General features: G+C 38.0%; 1 protein-coding gene across 46 annotated transcripts in view; it reads right to left on the bottom strand.

The window, feature by feature from the left end:
- Window positions 1-25,885, bottom strand: part of PBRM1 (polybromo 1) — a 100,794-nt gene that overhangs the window by 12,782 nt on the left and 62,127 nt on the right. For all 46 annotated transcript variants that reach the window (XM_069562519.1, XM_069562496.1, XM_069562504.1 and 43 more), the window contains 8 exons: window positions 20,318-20,503; window positions 19,254-19,411; window positions 18,280-18,543; window positions 12,989-13,134; window positions 10,317-10,474; window positions 4,135-4,318; window positions 3,126-3,336; window positions 2,296-2,497 (listed from right to left, as the gene is read on the bottom strand). In XM_069562519.1, the coding sequence (XP_069418620.1) occupies window positions 2,296-2,497; window positions 3,126-3,336; window positions 4,135-4,318; window positions 10,317-10,474; window positions 12,989-13,134; window positions 18,280-18,543; window positions 19,254-19,411; window positions 20,318-20,503 (1,509 nt within the window). The remainder of the gene's footprint in view (window positions 1-2,295; window positions 2,498-3,125; window positions 3,337-4,134; window positions 4,319-10,316; window positions 10,475-12,988; window positions 13,135-18,279; window positions 18,544-19,253; window positions 19,412-20,317; window positions 20,504-25,885) is intronic.

The following is a 25,885-nucleotide window of genomic DNA, read 5'->3' as shown; positions in this document are numbered from 1 at the left end:
CTCCTCACATGGACAAATTGAGACTGGGAGACAGACAGTGACTTGTCCAAGAATACAGAGAGAACCAGCAGTAGCCCTGATTTCCTGGCATCAAACTCCAACTGCCACACGTTAACCCTCCAACATGGAATTCAAAAGGCTACCGCTGGCTGATATAAGGAGGGGGCAGACAGCTCACGGTCACATGGCTTTAAAGAGCATCGAGAAGCAACGGTTCCAGTCCTCCTTTGTGTAAGAATGTGAAAGTCAAGCAAGTCAAAGCTTCCTTGGCTGCAAGTTACCTGCAGAGACTTGTCATCACTCACTACACTGTCCCAGTGTACAGATCCTCTTTACAGTGAGCATGAGGGACAAAGGCCATTTTAACAACCCATTTCCTTGAACTAGCATTTAAAAAACAAAACAAAACAAAAAAAGTGAGACATTGATGACCTAGACCCCCACATTAAGTTCTCATATTTTCATTACACAAATGAAACAGTAAAATGGGAGAGCAAAAAAATGAAGTTGAAAAAAGAAAAGTTCAAGCCTGGGGATGGAATATTGGACCTGCTGGTTCTTTCTGGGAGGAGCCCAGTTAGGCTGTCTTAGAAAAGAGATTCACTAAATGAAGTCAGCCAAACTCCAAACTTTGGGTTTTGAACTGAGTGGGTCAGAACACCACAAGCTCAGACTTGGTGTCTCAGGCAGACACTGGTGAGTCACATAACTCCTCTCGCTAAGTTCTCACTGAATTTCAGACTCCCCTTAGAATCTGGGAGAATTTCCCAGAAGTTGTCACTCTTCCTTCTCTTCAGTTTGGCTCCAGCATTTTTATGTTATCTCCAGATACATTTCTCACTCTTGTTCACACTCTAAGTAGCCAGCCATGCAGTACTGGCTTCATTTTGTCCTGGACCAGGCTTTATAGCCATGTGAGCTTCATTTGAAACACTCCTCCAACTGATATATCTGGGTCTTAACTTCCACTATGGTTAGAAATATCAATGCTCTCCAAGGTTGTAGGTTCTTATAGAACTGACTATGATTTCTCAAAGAATGTTCCATGAAATATTGGTTCCTCAGGAATATTAGCAGATATTACATGAATACCTGATCAAGCTTCAGAAAATGCCAGGTGGAAAAAAAAAACAGGTTCTTAACTGCAGGTTTAAAGACTTTAATATGGCAATATGCACTGTAAGTTTCCAAGAGAGAAAGTGTGTGGAGTGCTTCTCAAACTGCTTTTGCCACAAATATTTTCTGGCTGAACATCTTGTAGGATTAGGGTTCTACAGAAGATCCTTGGGGAAGCCTGTCAGATAATTTTAAAAATCAACTATATAAAAAATGAAAGGAGTAAACTTTTTTTTTTAAAAAGGAGTTTCTTTGGAAACTCCATAAAGTTTAATAAAGGAGGCAGCCTTGATAATTAATTTATTTATGCTCGTTGGAAAATAATGGGTTTGGACCCTGTCAAGAAGGGTAATGGTGATCACTGTGGTCATTTGAGAGAGGGCGTTAAACTGTCAACATGAAGCACTGTATTCAATTCCAAATGAAAAAAATACAGCTCTGAGGGCAATCATCCTGCCTAACCTAATGTTTACTACTCATTTCCTTACTAAAGTCATGCCTAATAGTAAAAAACAAAAAACCAAAAAATCTCCATCAAGTGTCTGTCCCTAATGGCTATAAACCACCAAATCCTTGAATGATAGCTCACAGCCCCAAATAATTTAATTATAGAGTAGAAGGAAATGAAGGCAGTTGAGCTTTCTCAAAGAGAACCCAAGCACCTTAAAAGTAGCTTGAATGCAGCACAGGCCAGGAAAGGCGTAGAAAACCAGGCGCTTCAGCCAAGCCTCAGCCTGGAGTTTATACGGCTTGTCAAGAGCCATAATAGAAGATCACTGATTTTAAAAGCCCCGTTTCAGATGAAATTTTAACTAAAACTGTATCTGACATCCTTGTACAATCATTCCCCAGCTCAACACATGTGTGCTTACAGGACTTAATAAAAGAAAAAAAAAATCATGCAATTTTTTAAACAGCTAAATATTTGAGAAATTTTTGGAAAAAAAAAAAAAACACAAAAAACAACACACTAGGATCAGAGGCCAAATCAGAGGCAGCACTTGCTCAGCTGGGACAAGGCTGACACTTAAACTGCTGGATGGGAGCCATTGGAGACAGCCCCCAACACAAAGTTCATGTGCAAGTGGTAAAGAACAGAGAGTCAACCTAAGCTCGTGCACTGCTGGAAACACCCCCTTGCTTACGAAGCTTAGACAGTTGTGCCTGTGCTCTATTTACCTTCATATTCCGCTTTCTTGGCTGTCTCAAGGTTTCTCCACTCCGTCCCCACCAGTCGGCTGAGCTCCCCAAAAGAATAGTCTGGGTGCTGGGCCTTAATCACAGCTCTCATCTCACTGCTGAACAGGATGTAGCCACTCATGTTGATCTTTCGTTTGGAGCCTTCCTTCTTTGCACTGCCTTTGGCAGATTTGGGCGTAGACTGTAAGACAGAAAGCTCTTATAATGCATCAGAACACTGCATCTTGTCAATTACTAAAGGTTTTGGTAAGCCAAAAATGTGCAATTCAATAGCTACTGTTCTACAGACATCTTCAGTTTATAGTTCATTTACTTATTCAAAACACAGTTATTTCTGGCCTCTGATCATAGAAGAAAAATGGAAGTTCCACTGAATTCCATGACTGCAATCTATAATGGTGACCTCACAATCAAGGCTTGAGAAAATTCTAAATAAGAAGAAAATAGGTATAGGGATCACCTTAACCAAAAGATGGGGTCCTAAAGAAAGAGACTTTAAAAGGTATGAGCAATAAAAGCTAGAATAAGAGAATGATGCAATTGCTCATTGTTTTGTTTTTTCAATGCAAGATAAGGAGAGCTTTCTAACTAAACCTGCCACTAAAGCCAGCTATCTGTGAAACTTTTTTATAAAGATACTACATTTTAAATTATTAGTGGCATCAAGAAAGGAAAAAATAAAAAAATCTGTTCCTTTTTGAAGACTTCTAGGTTGAAGCTCCCATAACGGAGGGGCTGGATGTCTCCTTTCTTTTTACTGCAAACCAGAGCTAGGACTAAGACAAGTAACAGGAACCCGCCACCTTCACCTGTGGGGGTGTGTAGGGCATGAGATCCAGCTCACTGGCCAGGGGAGTCTGAAGTTGAGGTAGAGAAGGAGGCTCAATGACCTCACTATCCTCTTCTCCCATCTCTTCAATATCATCATCTCCACCTTCTAACTCAGCAAATTTAGCTTCTAGCAACTGGATCTTCTTTTCCAATAAAGGTGAGGGCTCCTTCTGAGGAACAATCGGTTTTCTAGAAGAAGGGACATAAAAATAAACAAATAAATAAGTGAAATGAAATCACCTGACACTACTCCAGGATGGATTGGAAAACAATGTTCTGCCTTAATACTCAGAACCAACTTTCTGTAATGTGCAACGTCCACTCTTTAAGTCCACAAGGGAAATAATTAAAACATATATTTATTTATAAAGTCACATCTACTTACAGATGCTTTTTTAAAAAAATATTTATTTATTTATTTGGCTGCATCAGGTCTTAGTTGAGGCTTGCGGGATCTTTAGTGCGGTGTGCGAGCTTAGTCACCCTGCGTGTGGGATCTTAGTTTCCTGACTAGGAATCGAACCTGCATCCCTTGCACTGAAAGGTGGATTCTTAAGCACTGGACCACCAGGGAAGTTCTCAGATGTGTGTTGTTAAGGGATTCTGCTGAATACCCAACAAAAGCACTGGATCGAAAGCTGAGATCTAGTTGCCTAGAAACACTGAGAAGAACTTCCGCAGTTTACAGAACTACACAGTCTCCTAATAGACAGATTATGTGTGCCAGAACCAAAGATTCCTGCCTCCACATTACAATGACTGAAGTCTACGCAAAGAGGGCTGTCCGCAGTCACCACACGTCAGCAGATTATGAGGATTTTCCTTTAATATTTAATTAATCAATATCTTCTGTTTGAAATGTCTATTCTCTAGTTTAAGACCTAATACAAAACAATAAAAACCCACCATGGACTATGCAATTTTGATATAAGTTTTACTGATATCAAAGGAACTGAAAGTGCTCTTTCTTAGTTTTTTCAACTTTACCTGAAGTAGTAAATTTCATCATCTACCACTTTAGCAGAGAGTGAAAACCTCTTCAGTCCCTTAAATTTCTTCATCTGCTTGTCACTCTCGTTGTAGCGGCTCTCACAAAGCAGAATGTCATTTTCTGGAATTTCAGTTGGCCTGCAGGAGAGGAAGTCCTTGAATGACAACACAGCACATTTTCCTGAAAAAGAAAAATTTTGGAGAGAAATTAAAGGAGTTACTGTGGTCATCAATAACAATTATTTTAAACCTTTAAATTAATATATTCACATGATTAAAATCAGAAGATTTAAAGGGTATAAAGATGTAAGGATAGATATGCAGATCAATAGACTAGAATTAAAAGTCTAGAAATAAATCCATATAATTGAGTTTTTACAGGTAACTGATTTTTGACAAGGGTGTCAAGACAATTCAATTGGGGAAAGAACAGACTCTTTAACAGGCAGTGCTGGAACAACTGGATTACCACATGCAAATGAACGGAGCTAGAAGCCTACTATATGCCATATACACAAATTAATTCAAAAGGCACCAGAGACCTTAATGTAAGAGACACAACTATAAAACTCTTACAGAAAAACATTGGTATAAATCTTTGTGACCCTCTATTAGGCAATGGTCTCATAAATGTGACATTAAAATCACAAGCAACTAAAGAAAATAAAGATAAATTAGACTTCATCAAAATGAAAATCTTCTGTGCTTCAAAGGACACAAAGTGAAAAGATAGCACATAGAACAGTGGGAGATATTTGCAAATTATATCTCTTGTGAGAGTATAATATCCAGAATATGCAAAGAACTCCAACAAATCAGCAATAACAAAATAAATAACTCAAAAAACAGGTAAATGATCTGAATAGATATTTCTCCAAAGAAGATATATAAATATCCAATAAGCTCATGAAAAGATGCTCACATCATTAATCATTTGGAAAATACAAATAAAGATTGAAATACCACTTCACATTCATTACAATGACTATTATGAAGGGAAAAAAGCCAAATAAAACTTCCGGAAAACACCAAATGTTGGTAAGGATGTGGAGAGGCTTGAACCACTATATGTCACTGCTGCTAATGTGAAATGGTGCAGCTGGATGTGGGAGTTGGACTATAAGGAAAACTGAGTGCTGAAGAATTGATGCTTTTGAACTATGGTGTTGGAGAAGACTCTTGAGAGTCCCCTGGACTGCAAGAAGATCCAACCAGTCCATCCTAAAGGAGACCAGTCCTGAGTATTCACTGGAAGGACTGATGTTGAAGCTGAAACTCCAATGCTTTGGCCACCTGATGCGAAGAGCTGACTCATTTGAAAAGACCCTGATGCTGGAAAAGATTGAAGGTGGGAGGAGAAGGGGACAACAGAGGATGAGATGGTTGGATGGCAATGGACATAGGTTTGGGTGAACTCTGGGAGTTGGTGATGGACAGGGAGGCCTGGCATGCTGCAGTCCATGGGGTTACAAAGAGTCAGATACGACTCAGCAACTGAACTGAACTGAAAGTTGATCCAGAAATTCTACCTCTAGGTAAATACACAAAAGAACTGAAAGCAGGGACTCAGATACACATATACCAATGTTCACAATAGCATCACTGACAACTGGCCAAAATATAGAAATTACCCAAATGTCCATCAACAGATGAATGAATAAACAAAATGTTACATATACCTACAATAAAAAACTATTCAGCCTCAAAAAGGAATAAAATTTGGATACATGCTACACCATGGATGAATTTTGAGGATTTTTTATTTATGCGAAGTAAAATAAGTCTGACTCAGAAAGGAAAAATTTTGCATGATTCCACTTACATAAGGTACCCAGAATAGGCAAAATTCATAGAGACTGATAGTAAAATAGTGCTTATCAAGGGCTGGAAGAGATGGAAATGAATAGTTATTGCTTAATGGGTACAGAGTTTCTATTTGGGATGATGAAAAGTTCTAGAAATGGATAGTACTGATGGTTGTACAACACTGTCAATGGGTGTGCTACAGCCCACGGGGTCACAAAGAGTTGGATACAAGGAGTTCAGTTAGCCAACACTGAACAACAACAATTTATTTGGCTGCATTGGGTCTTAGTTGTGGGACTTACAATGGTTAGCATATCACTCATATTGTTTTACACCTAAATTTTGGTGCAAAATAAATATATTTTAAGGATCACTGCTGGTATTAATATATTTATTCAACTAGTTCCCTATTGGTGGATGTTTAGTTTCTTTTCCAAATTTTGCTCTCTCACTGAAGCAAGACCAAGTTGACATACTTTAAGACATATATGAATTTGCACATGAATGAGTACACCTGAGGAATAAACATCTAGAAGTACAAAAGCTGGGTCAAAGGGTACATATACTTTAATTTTTATAGGTATTATCAAACTTACCTTTCACAGAGGTGATGGTAATTCATAAACCCACCACAAAATGGGCAAATGCCACTTCCCTATATTCTTGTCAACTAGTAAACATATGAATCTTTGACAATTTGATAATTTTTTTAAGAAAGTAGCATCTGGGTAATTTTAACTTAACATTTCTCTACTGGCTTAGGTTGTGCATATTTTAAGAACCACTTGTCTCTGCTCTCTATTAATTTTTGCCTGTTTTCCTATTGGATGATCTTTTTTTCTAATTATTTAATAGTTCTTCATATATGAATGAAATTTGAACTTTTTCTGATATACACTGCAAGTATTTTCCCAAAGCTGTCACCTGTCTTTGCTTCTGCCAAACATTTTAAACTTTTATATAGTTGACTTTATCAATCTTTTTTATATGGTTTCTGGGTTTTATGTTAAGGATTATAAAAATTTCTTCCCCATCACTTTCCTTTGGTATCTTTACTACTCCTATGTTCATTTAAGCCTATATTTAATCTGGGAATTTATTTTGAAGCTGATGTGAGAGATGGATACAATTTTACTTTTTCCAAACTGCTACCTAACTTCCAAATAGCAGGGAAGTAGCTATGGTACTTTTGTTGAAAACATAGCTGCCACCAGCTGGGGCTGGCAAAGGATATCAGTTGGGGCAAACAGTAGACATGCTGAAAAGCTTGGGAGAAAAAACTGGGAAGTGAGATGTTTTGAGGAATAAGAGTTTTGAGAAGCTTCCACACATTCCTGGAAATCTAGAAAGCCATGCACACGCTACGGGAAGGTGCACGTCCAGCAAAGAGCTGAGAGGCCCCAGGCTCTCACCTTCGGCTGTCAAGGCCTGCGCAAGCAGGCAGCACACACAGGGGCCGAGGTGTGGACTTTTCGGGCTGAGTGCCAAATGTGTGCTTCAGCAAAGATGCACTATGCAGGTACAAAGGCTGGGAATCTGGGCTGGGTTTATTTTTTGGATCCAAGCACTTAAGAAATTCTCTGTTAAATCACTAGCTGACCACTAAGCGAGCAGAACAGAGACTTCAGTGACAACACACAACAAAGAATGCAGTCTTTAAAGCAGCTTAGAAAAGTCACTAAACAAGCAGTAACAACTCACAATAAGCAGTGACAACAAAACTTAAGGAGAGGGGTAGAATCTGATTTCCAGAGTTATATTATTTGGTACTATTCAAAATATCCAGTTTTCAATAAAAAACTATGAGGCATGCATGAGACAAGTAAGTAGGGCCCATTCACAGGATTAAAAAAATGAACAGAAACTGTCCCTGAGGAAGTTTAGACACTGAACTTACTACACAAAGAATTTAAATCAACTGTCCTAAATACACCAGAAGAGCTAAAGGAAATGATGGACAAGGAACTAAAAGAAACCAGAATGATGTCTCACCAAATAGAGAATCAATAGAGACAGAAGTTGTAACCATGAAATAGAAACTCTGAAGCTGAAAAGTACAATAACTAAAATGAAAAATTTATTAGAAGGGTTCAACAAACACACAGAACAATCAATGACCTTGAAGACAGGAAAATTAAAATGAAAAGTCTGAGAAAGAAAGAAAAAGAGAATACAGAAACATGAAGAGCATCTCAGAGATCCAAGGCACACTGTTAAGCATGACCCACACAGGCATAACAGGAGTCCTGGATGGCGAAGAAAAAGAAAAGCGCAAGAAGAAGTATCTGAAGACACAGTGGCCCCAAATTCCCCAAATGTGATCAAAGACATGAAAGAAAAAACTGCCAATGGAGAGTTCTCTATACATCAAAAATATCCTTCAAAAATGGAAGACTTAAGACATTTCCAGATAAACAAAAGGTGAGAAGAGATTCTTGTGAGCAGACCTGTCCTACAAGAAATGCTAAAGGGAGTCCTGTAGGCCGAAGTGAAAAGGCATTAGATAATAACTTATAGCCACACAAAGAAATAAAAAACATTAGTAAAGGTAACTACATAGGTAAATATAACAGGCAATATGTTTTTGGTTTGCAAATTCTGTTTTTCAACCTATATGATTTTAAAGACATAAAGCAATAATTATAAATCTATGATAACGGGGCTCATGCAGTATAAAGAGGTAATTTCTGACAATAACACAAAGGAGAGGGATGGAGCTATAGAGGAACAGAGTTTTTTGTATAGTGTATATGAAAATCAGATTTTCATAAGTTTAAGATGTAATCCCCAGGGTCATCACTAGGAAAATAACCAAAAAACAATCAATGATATAGTTGGCCTAACCAAAGATGACCTCAGTCTCCCCTTTAGGCTCCCTCTGTCTCCTCACTGGAAGTAAAGCTCCAGAGCACAAGTTAAAAGGAAGACCTTCTCTGCTGCAGAAACTCAAGAAGGATTTAATAACTTCACTAGGCTTTGTTGTCTCTCCCTAGAGTGGAAGAGAAAATGTACTGACTTATTGGCCATTCAGACATGATTACCATATTCAATTCTGAAAAAAATTCAAAGCACCAAAGAACAATATAGATAAACATTAAAGCAACCAGACAAAGTCTAAGTATAAAATACTTTTTAGGGACTTCCCTCGTGGTCCAGTGGTTAGGACTCTGTGCTTCCACTGCAGGGGACCCAGATTCAATCCTTGGTCAGTGAACACATGCTGCAACTAAATACCCTGTATGCCGCAACAAAGATAGCAGATCCTGCACACCAAAACTAAGACCCAGGGCAGCCAAATATATAAATAAAATGTTTTTTAATTTGCAAATTTCCTTTTGATCATAAGCATGGTGGCTTCTTCAACTTTACAACCATAGGTAATCAATATAAAGTTGTAACTAGTAACCTTTTGGAAAACCATTCAAAAAGATGTAGGTAGCAGCTAGCGTAAGTTATCGAGTTAATTTGGGGCCAGAAGAAACCCAAGAGCTGAAAATGGTGACAGTATATGAATCATGTAACTATATCTCAGAAGCAGAATGGTACTTTGCACACTCAGGAGGATGACTCAACAGAAGCCAAAGCAAGAGACCTTGTTTCTGGAATTGGAACAGTAACATTACTAGGGTTAATCCAACAGAGACTTTTAATTGCTCTCCTTGCTTCCTACCTTATTCTTACAATTCCCCATACCGAGTCACAGAGATTCCTCTAATACACATGTTGGCTCACATGCCTCTTTGTTCAGACTCCTCATAAGACCTCTTATCTGTTAAAGCTCAATCCCTGCACATGACCTACCATGACTGAGAGCCCAGTCACCTGAGAGGGCTCATTCCCTACTAGACCCCCTGCACAGCTGCAGTCACTCTAACCAAAGAAGACTTCAGTCTCCCCTTTAGGCTCCCTTTGTCTCCTTACTAGAAGTAAGGAGCTTTCTTACTGTGACTCAAACACACCCAGACACCCTGCCTCAAGGTCTTTGCAGCTGATGTCTGCAGTGCCTAAAAGGAATAAACTCTCAGCCGCTATTTGAATGGTTTTCTTCCTCACCTCCTTCAGGGCTCGGCTCTCCTGTCACCTACCAGAGAGGCTTTTGCTGACGATATGACCTAAACCAGAACTCTATCCTCGTGCTCTGCTTTATTCTCATTCATTGCCCTAATTACTACCTGATGTTCTATATATTTAATTTTATTTTACTAACTGACTCCCCAGCCTCTGCTCCACACAGTTAGGTCTCTGAGAAGGCTGAGATTTTGATTTTTTTATTGCTATATACCTAGCACCTGGAACAGTGCCCAGGACAGAAAAAGTGTGGAATGACTCAACTATGGAATGAGCGTGATTAAATGAAAAGTATGAATACATACCTAGAATACATGTCATGGGGCAGGTTTCTTCCAGATTACTCAAAAACACTTCTTTCTTGTAGAACATTTTTGTTGGCTCATGTTCCGTCTCTTCTGGGTGAATGAAGATGGGGCCGTAAAAATATGCAGCTCCATCTCGGACCCATACCTTTTCAATTCTTGGGAGAAAAAATGGAGAAATTCCATTAAATTAGAATTCTGATGGATTTCATTCCTGAAGGCTTAATCTAACAAACATTCTGCTAACCAAAAACTTAATGGTATGCTATATTTAGAGGAGTTTCACGGACTATTTTGATAGTAAGACAATTTTCTTGATTCTTTTTTTCCCCCTTTAAACATATGAAAAAATATTTGGGGAAAAAAAGAAGTGAACATTTTTTTAAACATAATACCAAGGAATACAACTTAATAGTTTAAGCTGACTCCCAAGTTTTCTTCCTGAGATACAAAGCATCTATCAGTTGGACTTATGAGCTGAACAAACACACAGCTCATCAATATTTGGGGTCAGATCACATCAGTGGCAGACATTCCTTTAAGGCCATGGTTCATGACCTTCTTGTAGGTCAAGATCTAATACCTCTTTATCTCATGAGAATCTAATGAAAGCCACTGACCATCTCCTTAGAAAAAAATAAAAACATCTGACTGCTCTATGCAGGATACTGTTCTATTTCTCCGAACCACACCATAAGGTTGATATTATTACTGTTCCCAAAGTCTCAAGGTTCCAGACATGAAGCAGCATCCTCATCTGTTAATACACACTTTCAGTTCTTCAGATCAAAATGCAGGAGTTACCTTGACTCCTCTCTCTCTCCTGGATACTTTGCTGCTATTGTTGCTGTTTAGGTGCTCAGTCGTGTCCAACTCTTTGCCACGTTATGGACTGTAGCCCACCAGGCTCCTCTGTCCATGGGATTTCCCAGGCAGGAATACTGGAGTGGGCTGCCATTTCCTTCTCCAGAGGATATCCCAACCCAGCAATCAAACCCACGTCTCCTGCACTGACATGCAGATTCTTTACCACTGAGCCACCAGGGACTACATTCTCTTAACCTTTCAAAACTGGATCTGATTTGTAGAACTGGATCTGACTACTGGCCTGAGACACCATCATTCTTGCCTGGATTATTGCAAGATTTTGCCTTTCTACCTTTGACTCTTTACTGTCTATTCTTAATAATCAGTAGACAGAGCCTTTCTGCTAAGACCTAAGTCAGATGTCACTTCTGGGGACTTCCCTCGTGGTTCAGTACTTAAAATGCTGCACTTCCACTGCAGGGGACACAGGTCTGACCTCGGCTCAGGGAACTAGTATCATACATGCCATGGAGTGCGGAGGGGAAAAAAAATGCCATTTTTTGCACTTAAAGTAATCCATGGTATTTCATTTAATTCAGTAAAGGTCCAAGTCCCTTCAGTAGTTTCTGAGCCTCACACAATTTGCACCATATCCCCTGGCTCATGCACTTCCTACCTACCTCAAGTATTACCCAATCCCTTTGTCACAAGCTCTAATCTGAACAGCCCAGGCATGCTTCTCTCTCCAGTCTTTGCTCTGGCTGTTCTCTGTCACTGGAAAGCTTTCTCCCTGGATATTCACATTACTCACTTCCTTGGTTCCTTCAAGTGTTGGCTCAACTGTGAACTCTTAGTGAGGCTTTACACATCAGCCTATGTAAAGTTTTGAACACCCTACTTTGACCATGGCACTCCTGATTCCCCATATCCAGCTCTGTTTCTTTCCATAGCATACATCATAATTTAACGTACCATATACTTTACTTACTCACGTTAATAGTTTGTCTTCCTACTAGAAAAAAGATCTAGGAGACTAAGGATAGTTGTCTCTTTTATTCACTAATGTATCTATAGAACCTAGCAAATAGTACATATATAGTAAACAATTACTAAATGATGAACAAATACAATGAGGAAACTGAAGCCCAGAGAGGTAAATAATTTGCCTAAGAACATTAAACCGACAGGGCTGGGACTTACATCAAGATCTCTTGGAATCAATTACTTTCCTTAATTACTATCCTCTACTGCCCAGCCCTGTTCCCTAAAATCCTTTACTGCTATTCTATGCCATCCAACCATACTTTCACCCATTTACTTGTTTATCAAATATCTGAGCCTCATGCACTATGCTTGCAGCAGGGGATATAAAGGTGTATATCACTTTTTTGCTCAAAAAGAGAGGGCCTCTAACTCTCAGGCCATTTGTAGTCTCATATGGAAGCCTGATAATAAAACTGATATGTGTTCTGAGGAAGAGGAAATACACAGAGCTCTGAGAATGCGTAATAGGGGGACCTAATCCAGTCTAGAGGAGATAGGAAAGGCTTCCTTAAGGAAGCGCCATTTCAAATTTAAGCTAAAAAGAGTTCACCATATGAAGCTGGCAGGGAGATTTCTGGGTTGAAGAGTTCAGTAAATCACAGGAGGAGAAAAAGAAAAAGAAAGAAAGAAAAACACACACACAACAGGATTCAAGAGAGGAAGTGTGGCTAGAGGCATGAGATGGGAGAGCGTGGTGTGAAAGAAAGTAGGTAATGTTCCCACGGGAGGGACTTTGGTCTTCATCCTAAACAGTAATGAATTCCTACTGGCACCAAATCTCTCAAACCAAACCTTGTCCTCTCTGAACTCAAAATGCTCACCTGCCGACACGAGGACGCACTAGCCCATGGGACTTGATGAAGACACAGTCACCAACCTTCAGCCACATGTCATTATACCGGAGCTGCTCAAAGTAGTGGCAACCTGGTTCACCATTCGACATTTCCACAGGGACATCTTCTTTCTCCTGTGATAAAGGAAACTGGTTCAAGACAGGGAGCTGACAATCAAGGAGTTGGAAAAGAAAGTATGAAGGCAAAGCAGACTTTCCTTCATTTTAACTTAAAAAATAACCGTAAGTAGAAACTAATAAACAGGAAACCAAAAGTTTAGGTTACTGAAATTAAACTAAATCTTATCAAATACTGTATCTATTTTAAATTTCTAGTTAATTTTCATAAAATGTTACTCAAAGATCCTTTTACTACTCCCTCCTTCCTTTTCCCATTCTCGGAGACTTTAGCCAGAAAAAAAAAAGGAAAACAAAAACCAAAAAAAAAAAAAAAAAACCAACCCACCAACAATGAAGACTTAATTTCACAAACAGCCTCATTCAACTGTTATAAAGGAGCAAATACTATACAAACTTCCTCTTCACCATATTTACTAAGCTCTTAATTTCTGTATATTAACAACTGATTTAAAAATTTTACCATCTCGATTTATTCTAACATGGAAAGAACAGTATAGCCTCTGTGACAGAAACACACATACTCTGCTTTTTAATAATTTATAGGGTCTGTCACCTACTGACTGCTGTGACACTGGGTAAACTACTTGACCTCTTATGCCTTGGTTTCATCATCTGTAAAACGAAGACAGTATGCAAATCAGATGGGGTTGTTGGGAAGCTTATATGACACAATCTACGTTAAGTACACAGAATAACACCTGGCTCATAAAACCACTTAATGTTCACTATTGTTCTTATAGTCTTAACAAAAAAGAAAAGAAAAAAACTGATTAATGAAACTAAGAAACATAATTTACTAAGAAACTAGCAGATAATGAGCATAGCACTAGGTGTTTTAAATACAAAAGCTCTAAAACATATAAAAACTGAGGAAACTGCAAAACCCACAAATTTTCTACTGTATTTTCCTGAGAATATCAAAAACTTAAAACTTAAGGAAAAAAAAACAAACTCTTCTGGAATGCCCAGATAATTTAATGCTTTGATCTTTATGATTTCAAATGTGATACTGAAGTGGACTTCTTGGAAAATTCTTAAGAATGAGAGAAGTTCCATACATATGGTAGATTGAGGGGTGCTAGAAGGAACGGAAGCTGTGAAAAAGCAAGCCCTGAGATTAAGAACACATATTTATTTTAGGAATGGGTTCTGTTCTAGTTATCCTTCTAAAAATTTCTTGGTATAATATATTTTAGCCATGCAATATTAAAATAAAGATATGAGACTAAAAAAAGTAATTCATACACAGGACATGGGGTACTAATGAACTCCAACAACAAAAACAAATTTAATTCCCACACTGATTGCCACTGGTATTTCCTCTTTTAAAATTAGTATCTCTATGATTCCCAGACATACTGATAAAATGTACAAAATATCATGTTCTTTCCCAAGCTCCTAACATTTTAATGACACTAAAATGGATATTTTTTCTAAGAAACTAAAAAATTTTTTTCTTGTTTTTTACACTAAGAATTTAAAAATGCTGCTTTCCCCCTATATAAAAAGTGCATCTGTTGGAAATAATTCAAACATTAGAGTATGAAAAATTTTAAAATCAAGTTTTCTGTGATCCAACCCCAGAGATAACCACCTAGTCTAGTTTAACCACTTTATAGGTTTTCATGTTGTTTACACAGACATAAAACATAAAGCACACATTTTTGGTTTTTCTGAGTAATGATGGAATCATATTCCATTCTACAATTTGTTAATTCCTTCTGCTGACTAAGCATTTGCATTATATGAATGGATGTGTGACATATTCCTATTCACGGGCATTTGGGTGTGGCCTAGGGTTGAGTACTGTGTTGGAACACATTCCCTGTTATCAAACAGCAGGGTCAGAGCCACTGATGGGATGTGTTGTCCCACACTCACACCAGGCTGTGTGTATTACTAGTCTTCAGAACTGTCAATTTGCTGGGCATTTTAAAAACTATTAGATTAAAACATTCATGTTTTTTTGATCTTCTATAAATGATCTATTTGATCCTTTGCCCATTTGTCTAGTATAATTTTTTCCCTAGACTTCAAAGAGTTCTTGTACTTTAGCAACAGCAGTCCTAAGGCTGTTTCATTGAACTAACTGACACTGTCAGTTATAAATCTAGAAAATGACCTCTTCCTTCTCTTCTGCGGCCACTGGGTTTCACATAATACATATAAAGGATCCATTCCAAGCTTATAAGTGAGTAAAAGATTACATGTAAATAACACAAATGTACTTAGGCTAGCAACTTATGTTTCTTTTTTAATGTTTATACCTTACTATTTTTGGAATATGAAATGAAAGGAGTTCAAGTAGTTGTTTTTTCTTCTTTTTTCAAATAGCTATCAGTTTTTCCAATACCATTTGGTTCCATCCTCTCTTGCTGAGTTAAAATACTGTGTTTATACAAACCTTCAGTTATAAAATACATGAGTCACAAGTATGAAATGTACAACACAGGGAATAATTATATAATATCTTTGATGTTTTGACTATGTTTAAATGTTTTATCTTTAATGTTTTGAATATGTTTAAATGATGACTAGATTTATCATGGTGATCATTTTGAAATATATATAGAAATACTGAATCATTATGCTGTATACCAGGAACTAACATAGTATTGTAGGTTAATTATATTTCAAATCCACAAACTCACAAAAAGAGATCAGATTTGTGGTTATGAGGCAGGATATGAGGGGGAAGGGGGACTGGATTATGGCGGTCAAAAAGTTCAAACTTCTAGTTATAAGTAAGTACCAGGGATGTAATGTACAACATGGTGAATATAATTAACACAGCTGTACATTATATGAAAGATGTTAAGAGAGTAAATCCTAACAGTTCTTATCACAAGGGGAAAAACACTTTTTTTCCTATTTCTTTAATGTTGTACCTATATGAGTTGACGGATGTTGATTACCACACTTACTGTGGTAATCATTATCATGATGTATTTAAGTCAAATCATTATGTGGTACAACTTAAAACTTATACAATGCTATATGTCAATTATATCTCAATAAAATTAGAAGAAAAGAAGGCGACTGTGGGACAAAAGGGGAAAAATGAGTAAGGTCTCTAGATCAGTAAATAGTATTAATGCTAACTTTCTGGTTTTGATCCTTGTACTATGCTTTACAAGGTGTTAACATTAGCAGAAGCTGAATGAAGAATATAAGGAATGTTTTTGTACTATCTTTGCTAAGCACTCTGCACATTTGTTAAGTCTAAAATAATTTCAAAATAAAAGTTAAAATATATAAACTAAAATGAATGATTGAGTATCTTTATAGTCTGGATTTAATTGTGAAAAGCCTATTCCCTTCATTAATCAATTCTGAACTAACTCAATATTTTTACAATGTATTTTTGTAAAATGCAATATTATTTGGCAGGGTAAAACACTCTTAACTGTTCTTTCAGTTTTTCTTCTTTTTTTCGTGACCGTCACGCATTTTTTCTTTCTTAAGAATGATAGTATTGTCAAGTTTCAAAACAACTTACTCAAGTAAATTTTCAATACCTTTCCGTAGACTGTTTCTCTTCCTCCTACAGGTTCCATAATACTCCTTTTCAGATAATTTCTTAGTGGGTTTTTTTTTTTGGTTCATGTGAATTGGATAGTTTCTTCCAAGATTTTTTAAAACATTTGTTAAAATCTATTCAACAGTTTCATTTTACTTTCAAAATCTTATGACATCACTGTTGTGCTTATACAAGAAAGCTATTAACTTACATGTGGATTTTGAAATTTTTTTTTTTTGGATTTTGAAATTTCTACTTGTTGCACTCTTTGTATTCAAAAACTTTTCACAGCTAATTTCTCCCCCATTCTCGGCAAAAAAATAATTTTGCCTCTTCGTTGTCAATATTTCACTACTTTTGTTTGTCTAATTATATTGGTTCTTTTCAGAAAAATAATGATAAAGCAAGCACCTATGTAGTGTATACAGCTTTCAAAGGAATTTCTTTCACTTTAGGCTTGATATGCAATTTTTAAAAATCATTGTGAGGGACTATCTATTTATAGACATCAATCCAGATAATATTATACCTTATCAAATAATTTCTCTTTTGATCTACTAATATAAAGAAGTATATTACTAAATTTTCCTAATTTTGACTAATCCTTGCATTCTGAGAATGAACTTCCTTCTACTTGGTTATGCTGCTCTGAAAGAACTAATGTGATTTCATTTGTATTTGATTTCACTTTTTTCCCCAAGTATTTTTTGTATCAATATTTATAAACTGATACTCAACTGCAGTTTTCTGTTTTTATTTGGTCAGACTTTGGAATCAAAGATTATTCTGTCCTGGTAAGACAAACTGGGAAGTTTTCTTTGATCTCCACACTCTGATAATTTTTTTTGGCTTTACTGCACAACATGTAGGATCTTAGTTCCCCGACCAGGGATCAAACTCATGCCACCCTGCAGTAGAAGCATGGAGTCTTAATCACCCTAGGACTGTATGGGAACTCCTGGAATAACTTAAAGGGTGAAAGAATTTACCTATGGAATTATCTGACCTAAGTACTTTTTGGAGTGAGCTCTCTAACATTAAAAAAAAAAATTCTTCATGTTGTTATCTACTTAAGCATGTTATCTCTTCTTGATTTCATTTAACTAACTGGTATTATCTTGGAAAATTATTCATTTCATTCAGGTTTTACTATTATTATTTGTTTTTGTTTTAGTTATTTTTTGATTGCACCAAGAGGCTTGTGAGATCTTAGTTCCCCAACCAGGGACTGAACCCAGGCTGTTGCCAATGAAAGTGCAAAGTCCTAACCTCTGAACTGCCAGGGAATGCCCTCATTCAGGTTTTCAAATTTATTAACAGAAATGCACAAGTCTTTAAATTTCCTCTGTATTTTGTATGTTGAGCTTAATGCCTTTCTTTTTCCTTTATTAGGACAGTTGATAGTTTATCTCATTGAACCCATCAAAGTCTCATTTTCAGTCCAGCTATATGTTTTTCAAGTATTAATTTCTCTTTCCTTTATAGTTCCCTTCTTTTTGTTAGGCTAAAGTTTTATATGATTACTCTTTTTCTAATTATGAAGTTGAATACTTTATTCATTTTTGAGAAGAGGTGTTTTGAAATTAAAATTCTTTTCTGTGTGGCTATTATCTACATACCTTTTCCAAGTTACAACTGTCTTCAGTTCGACTGTCCTCTGAGTTGTCTGTATTCTTCTCATCATCCCCTTTATCTGCGTTTGCAAATACAGAGGCCACTCGGACCACAGGCAAGGGCACATCTCGAGGGACAAACCTAACCGAGCTGATGGGCATGGTCCACAGTTTAATTTTCTTAAAAGATTTGGTTTTGGCAGAATATCGTGATTCACAGACAAAAACATCCTCATCTCGAAAATTTTCTGGGCATAATTTAAAGTATTCCTGGTGGATATAAGAATAAAATCAAGTAGGTGAATTTTCTGAAAACCAATCAACCAAAAAACACAAAAACACCAACCAAGCAAAGAAATAAAAGCTAAAGTGTTAAGACTTTTTGACAACTAACAACAAATGGTAAATGGTTAGAGATTAGGAGTATTTCCTTGTATAGAATGGCATTGCTCAGTATATTCTATTTAGCTTATTTAGTTTACCTCCCTGATGAACAGGGAGGCCTGGCACGCTGCAGTCCATGGGGTTGCAAAGAGTCGGACATGACTGAGCGACTGAACTGACCTGAAGTTTTACCAACTGCCTCTATGACAGTACATTAGTATTTTAGACAGCCAGTTCTTTAAAGCTTTGAGCCTGTGCCTATAGTAGACAGATAAACAAAAAGTACACCATAGAACCACACTGAAGAGTTAATGATTCTTCAGAAAATATCATCTTTAAAAATTTGTCTGGCGATATAAAAAAATTTAAGCTAACTGCATACAGCTATATAGCATAGGCAGCAAAGGGTCTTTCACTTTTACGCTCAGATTTATTTTTCCTCAAATCTTTACATAAAGCCAGAGACACAGCCTAAAAAAATTCAAACAGTTTTAAACAGAGCTATTCATTTTGTAAATATCAATTTTCTGTGGTTGTGAAACTCCATGTAAACTCCATGAAATAATTTACTGTTTGGGGATTAATAAATTTCTTACCTTGACAAACATGACCACACATTTTCCTAGAATTTTACTAACAGGAACTTTATTGTAATAGTCACTCTTAAAAACTTCTTTTTCTAGAAATTTCCGTGTAGCCAAATGGAATGTTTCATTTGGCCGATAAAACCAACAGCCATATAACCATTTTTCACCTCAAAAACAAACAGGGAAAAAGAGGAAGAATTACCATTAATGGAAATAACATATTCTTTGTAAAATGAGCAAAGACTCCATCCATTCTGCCATGGGCTGAACCGAGCAATGTGCTTTTAGGCCATGGTTCCTTAACAGAATTACCTTAGAAGAAATAATACTAAAAATACTAAAGTGCAATGACACCTACAAATGCTACTTTCCCCCTTATAGTAAAAGATGTAAAATAAATAGAACAAGGAAGGGGATGGGACCTACTCTACTCTGCTGAGTCAGGACACAGCTAAAGCTGTGTGCTTTAATAAGGATGTAAGATATACTAAAGGACATATGTAGCACTTGGGTTAAAGAATACTAAGGTATTTTATATGATGAACAGCTGAAATAAGTGGATTGTCTGGATCACACTTCTCCTTGGTTTTGGCTTCATTAACTCCTATTCATTCTCTGTTTCAAGTTAAAGCCAACTGTTCTAGGAAGCCTTTTTGAAATCAAATTCTAGGCCAAATTCTAAGCCACATGTCTCTCTATAACAATTTCTTCTTTATTTGTGACTTTTACCAGAGGGGTTTTGCCAGGGACAAAACATAGACCTTTCGTTCTTCTGATTCTTGGCCATCCTACAGGGTTTGGCTCTCGGATTTTTTTAATAAGCATCAGTTGAATGAATGAATCTCATCTAGACTTCAAGAAGTTGTGTTTCTTTTGACTCAGCTATGCCACTGCCCAACAGTGCTCAATCCTATGTTCCTCATATAGTGGGCAGTGAATTGTACTTATTAAGAGTGTAAAACTACTACTGTGGAAAGGCATAAAATGTCTGAGTTACAATTTCCTTCCCTGAGAAACAAGGAGTAAAATAATCACATCTCACCAATTTGCTCCCCAATTTAAAATGAACTTACCAGCAGAATCTTCCCACAGCCTCTCAATACAGACGATATGAGGTTGTAGATTGACCTCTGAGGGCTCCACATAGACGTAATCTCCAACATGGTACATGCTGTTCTTAAAGCTGCAGTCCTGGCTGTATGTGCGATGTAAGCCTGAGAGGCCTGCAGCTCCTGAGGAATCTTCACTCTTTTCAGCTTCTTAGGTAAAAAAGAGAAAAATGTTCTCATGAAAGGGATGTGGCAATCAGATGCAGGATTAAAACTACACATACTAATACATTTAATCCTTTTCCAGATACTCCAAGGCAGGATTCAGGACAAACAGTATGATATCCACATTCCCAACAGTCTCTACTCAAAACTGTCTTTTTAAATTACAACCAATTGCCACTAATTTAAATACATACATAAAGTATCTACAGAATAAAAATAATCACCATAATAATATATGCTCATTGTAGTCATTTTGGATGATACAGGAAGGTATAAAGAAGAAAACAGGCCACTCATAAGTCATGTGATTCTAGAGATAATCTTGTATGTACTTTCTTGCCATCTTAATACCACTGAAATTTCTTTCTCCTGTTATTACATGGTTATGTCACAATGAATGGAATCTTAGAACTAACGAGACATGAATTTCATTCAACATACTGTAAACTATATATGAAAAGTATTAGTCACTCAGTCGTGACTGACTCTTTGCGACCCCATGGACTGTAGCCTGCCAGTCTCCTCTGTCCGTGGAATTGTCCAGGCAAGAATACTGGAGTGGGTTGCCATTTCCTTCTCCAGGGATCAAACCTGTGCCTCCTGCAATGCAGGCAGATTCTTTACTGTCTGAGCTATCCGAGAAGCCCAGATACTATATCTTTATACACTTAATATCATAAAAATTTCCTCTGAGATCAAATGCTTTTCAAGATTTTTAGTTTTGCTAAAGCATATTTTTTAATGGCTTCTATATCATAAAGCTGGAATTAAGATTGCCAGGAGAAATATCAACAACCTCAGATATGCAGATGATACCACTCTAATGGCAGAGAGTGAAGAGAAACTAAAGAGAATCTTGATGAGGATGAAAGACAAGAGTGAAACAGTGGGCTTATAAGTCACCATTCAAAAAACTAAGATCATGGCATCTGGTCCCATCACTCATGGCAAATTGATGGGGAAAAAGTGGTAGCAGTGACAGATTTTATTTTCTTGGGCTCGAAAATCACCATGGATGACTGCAGCCATGAAATTAAAAGATGCTTAATCCTTGTAAGGAAAGCTAAAACAAACCTAACCAGTGTATTAAAAAGCAAAGACGTCACTTTGCCAACAAAGATCTATATAGTCGAAGCTATGGTTTATCCAGTAGCTATGCATGGATGTCAAAGTTGGACCATAAAGCAAGCTGAGCGCTGAAGAACTAATGTCTTCAAACTGTGATGCTGGAGAAGAGTCTGGAGAGTCCTTTGGACTGGAAGGAGATCAAACCAAACAATGCTAAAGGAAATCAACCCTAAATATTAATTGAAAGGACTGATGCTGAAGCTCCAATACTTTGGCCGTCTGATACGAAGACCTAACAATGGAAAGGACTCTGATGCCGGGAAGGACTGAAGGCAAAAAGAGGAAGAGGGCGGCAGAGGATGAGATGGTTAGATAGTATCATCAACTCGATGGACATGAATCTGAGCAAACTCTGGGAGATAGTAAAGAACAGGGAAGCCTAGCATGCTATACAGTCCATGGGGTCACAAAGAGTCGGACGTGACTTAGCAACTAAACAACATATATAAGCCATCATTTACAAACACCGTAGTTTTTTTTTTTTTTAAGTAAAAAGCTTTGCCATTTCTTTGATTACTTCCTTTGGATAATTTTTCATAAATAGAAGATCTGGAAATAAGCCCATTAAATATTTTTAAATGCATGTTCTAAAGTCTATACCAATTTAAATCCATCACTATTTGGCTACAAGGGAGTGGGGGGTCTGTTTCTCCATTCACTCTCTAATACTGGTGTTAAAAATTTTTTGAAAAGTTTTGACAATTTTGGTGGAAAATGTTATCTAGCAGTTGATTAATCAAATGAATCCTTGCGACATATGCAGCAGATTCACAGGGTTCTTGGGGATTTTACACCAGCGGAAACACTGCCCTGAAAGGGACAGAAAGGGCACAAAATGGAAGGCTGGTAACCCCCCCCCCAAACTCTAGAGACAGGCAACAGACTGATAAAGCAACTCAGGTACAAACTGTGCTACCTTTCATGAGAAACGATGACTCAGGGGTGAAGTGTGGAGCCACAGAGAACTAACTCCAGGCCTTGAAGCCTAAGCTTCTCCTGCAGCCTTCACTGTTTCTGTTTCCGCTAAGGTTCTTTCTTTTGTTTTGTTCTTTATTGTAACATCTTAGAGAGATTTCACTTAAATATCTGGTCCATTTAAATAAATATCTGCTTCTATTTAAAATGTTAAATGTTATTTAAAAAGCTGACTGGAAGCTCTCCAGCATACACAGGCCAGCATACACAGAGCTGGGTGAATGATGGATTTCACTGAGGACCAGATGTTATCTTTAGTTTTCCCCCACTGCCTGCTGCATTTCTCAAGAGAAAAATTCCCCCTGTCTCAAAATTATAAGCTATTCTAGGAGATCAGAAGTTTAGAAGGTCAGGGGTCTCACCATTTGGTATAAATCCTTTCCTAACTCCCCTCTTCAGAACCATACCCCAACCCTTAAGTCAGTCTGGTATCCCTGAGTCTGGACACTTCAGGGATGAACAGTCAGAGGAAGGGTGGGGAGGTAATCTAGAGGTTCAGCTCCTTTAAATTCAGACTTTCAACTAAACTTTTTGCTTCCAGTCTTGCATGCACCTTCATTTGCCAGGTGTACATGGCATTCTAATGCTTGTGCCTTTCTTGACAGGAAATGGCCTGCTAAGGTCTTTATCTGATGCTAGCCTTGAAGCCAGCATTAGCTATCAATTTTTCTAGCTTCTAAATTTTAACTGCCATCATCTTCTCTTCTACTGTTTCCTCCACTTTTTTTGAGGGGAGTGAATGCTTTTGTGCTTGTTTTGTTTTAAAAGCCCCCTTTCGTCATTTGAATCGTTTTGGAAGAAGGAGCAATGGTATCTGCATACCATCTGCCCACATTTATGTAGTCTTACTTTTGCTTACTGACCCAAGTAGGAATAGTTACTTCTGGCATTTAATATAAAAACAGGGTGTGTAACATTTTGTTTCCCTCAATTTCCACTGATTATTAAGAAACCTACTCTGTGACTTAAAGACAGAGAAGGCTGACTGACACACAACCACCATTCTTTCCAGCATTTTGCCACCTTTCAATACTCATAAATAACTAGTTACAACAACCTTCAGAGTACTCTGCTTCTAAGCTTTTCCTACTCCGTCCTTCCAGGGCTGACCTCACATTCTACGGCAAAGCACCACTTCCTACCTACCTCCAGCTGCATGCTGGGGAAACAGTCTCTGAATTAGTGCAAAAGGTGAGTAATTACTAACAGGGATGCTATGGCAGCCTCAGAAAGCAGTTCTTTGCAGCAGTCTTCCTTTCCTCTCGTCAGCAAAGGCTCCCAGGCTCAGAAGACAGGTCCAACATTGAAAAAGGAAATGTAAGTCTCCTAGCTTTTTTCTTTATGTGGCTCTGCTTTTCTACCACAGGTCTTCATCATAGATTAAGTCATCGAAAATATTTTCTGGTATCTAAGGATCAATTAGCACAGTGACCAGCAGTTTTTAAAACGTCAATACAGGGAATTCCCTGGCAGTCCAGTGGTTAGAACTTGATACTTTCACTAATAGAGGCCTGGATTCAATCCCTGGATAGGGAACTAATATCCCGTAAGTCATGTGGCATGGCCAAAAACCCCATAAAAATGTCAGTACTGCCTCTTCTCTAGAATGTGCCACCCTATATTGGGTTCACAAATCACTGCTAATCCAGCAACAAGGAAGGCAGGTGCCATACGATTTTTGCTCCACCACTCATTAAATCCAAGGCCTTAGAGCAGTGACTCCCAGACTTAAGTGCACATTAGAACGACCTACAGGTCTTGCCAAAACAAAGACTGCTGCGTCCCTCCCTCAGAGTTACGGAATTGGTAGGTCTGGCACGGGAACAGAGCACCAGCATTTCTAACAAGTTAACAGGTGATACTGATGCTGCTTGCGGAGGCCATACTGTGAAAGCTGGCTTTGAGTAACTCAGAGAGCAGCTGTCATTAATTCTGCGTTGCCAGGGAAAGTATCGACTAAATTTAAAAGGAAAAAATTCCAAGTATACAGAATTTTGTCATGGGTGTGTCAAACATCACTCAGTACAGTACTGGCATTCTGTCTTTTTCACTCACTGAATTCTGTTTTGATCTTTATTATTTCTTCTATTTACTCCAGGCTTGATTTGTTCTTCTTCTAACTTTCTGAAGTGGAAAAGTGGATTCATTTTTATGAATTTAAACATGTATATTTCTGATACATGTTTAAAAATCTGTAAGTTTCCTAATAACTACCTTATCTATATCCCATAAATTTTAATATGTTATTTTTGCTTTTATTTGGTACAAGATTTTTCTAACTGTCCTTCTGATGTCTTCTTTGACCCATGGGTTACTGAGAAATGTACTGCTTCATTTCCAAATATTTGGGGATTTTCTAGATTTCCTTCTGCTGATTTCTAATTTCTAATCTAATCTTATTGTATTCAAAGAACAAACTTGGCATGATTTCAATCCTTAAAAATTTTTGAAACTTGTTTTATGACCCAGCTCGTGATCCCTTCTATTTTAATTTTCCATGCAGGCTCTACAAGAATGTGTATTCTGCAGTCACTGGTCAGAGAAGCAATGGCACCCCACTCCAGTACTCTTGCCTGGAAAATCCCATGGACGGAGGAGCCTTGTAGGCTGCAGTCCATGGGGTCGCTAGGAGTCAGACACGACTGAGTGACTTCACTTTCACTTTTCACTTTCGTGCATTGGAGAAGGAAATGGCAACCCACTCCAATGTTCTTGCTTGGAGAATCCCAGGGACCGGGGAGCCTGCCCGTGGGCAGGCTATGGGCTGCCGTCTATGGGGTCGCACAGAGTCGGACACGACTGAAGCGACTTAGCAGTAGCAGCAGCAACAGTCACTGGTGTAGCGTTTTACATGTCCATCAGGTCAAGCCGATCGACAGTACTGTTCAAGAGTTCAGGTTGCTGTAAGAAGACCCACCACAGATGACAGTGTGGGTTAAACAACGAACATCCATGTCTCACAGTTCTGGAGGCAGATCTGGCGTATGGTGAGGGCCCATGTTCTGCTTCAGACCGCCGTCTTCCTGCTCTTCATCCCCTCACAAGGGGACCAATTCCACTGTCCTGACTCCACTCTCATGACTACATCCAAACCTAATTATCTCCGAAAGGCCCCCATCTCCAAATACCAACACACTGGAGGCTGCTGCTGCTGCTGCTAAATCACTTCAGTCGTGTCCAACTCTGTGCGACCCCACAGACGGCAGCCCACCAGGCTCCCCCACCCCTGGGGTTCTCCAGGCAAGAGTACTGGAGTGGGGTGCC

This window comes from Ovis canadensis, chromosome 19 (assembly GCF_042477335.2).
Source record: "Ovis canadensis isolate MfBH-ARS-UI-01 breed Bighorn chromosome 19, ARS-UI_OviCan_v2, whole genome shotgun sequence".
NCBI lineage: Eukaryota > Metazoa > Chordata > Mammalia > Artiodactyla > Bovidae > Ovis > Ovis canadensis.
Note: the sequence above shows the minus strand (reverse complement) of the source record. Positions and strands in the feature narration are given on the sequence as shown.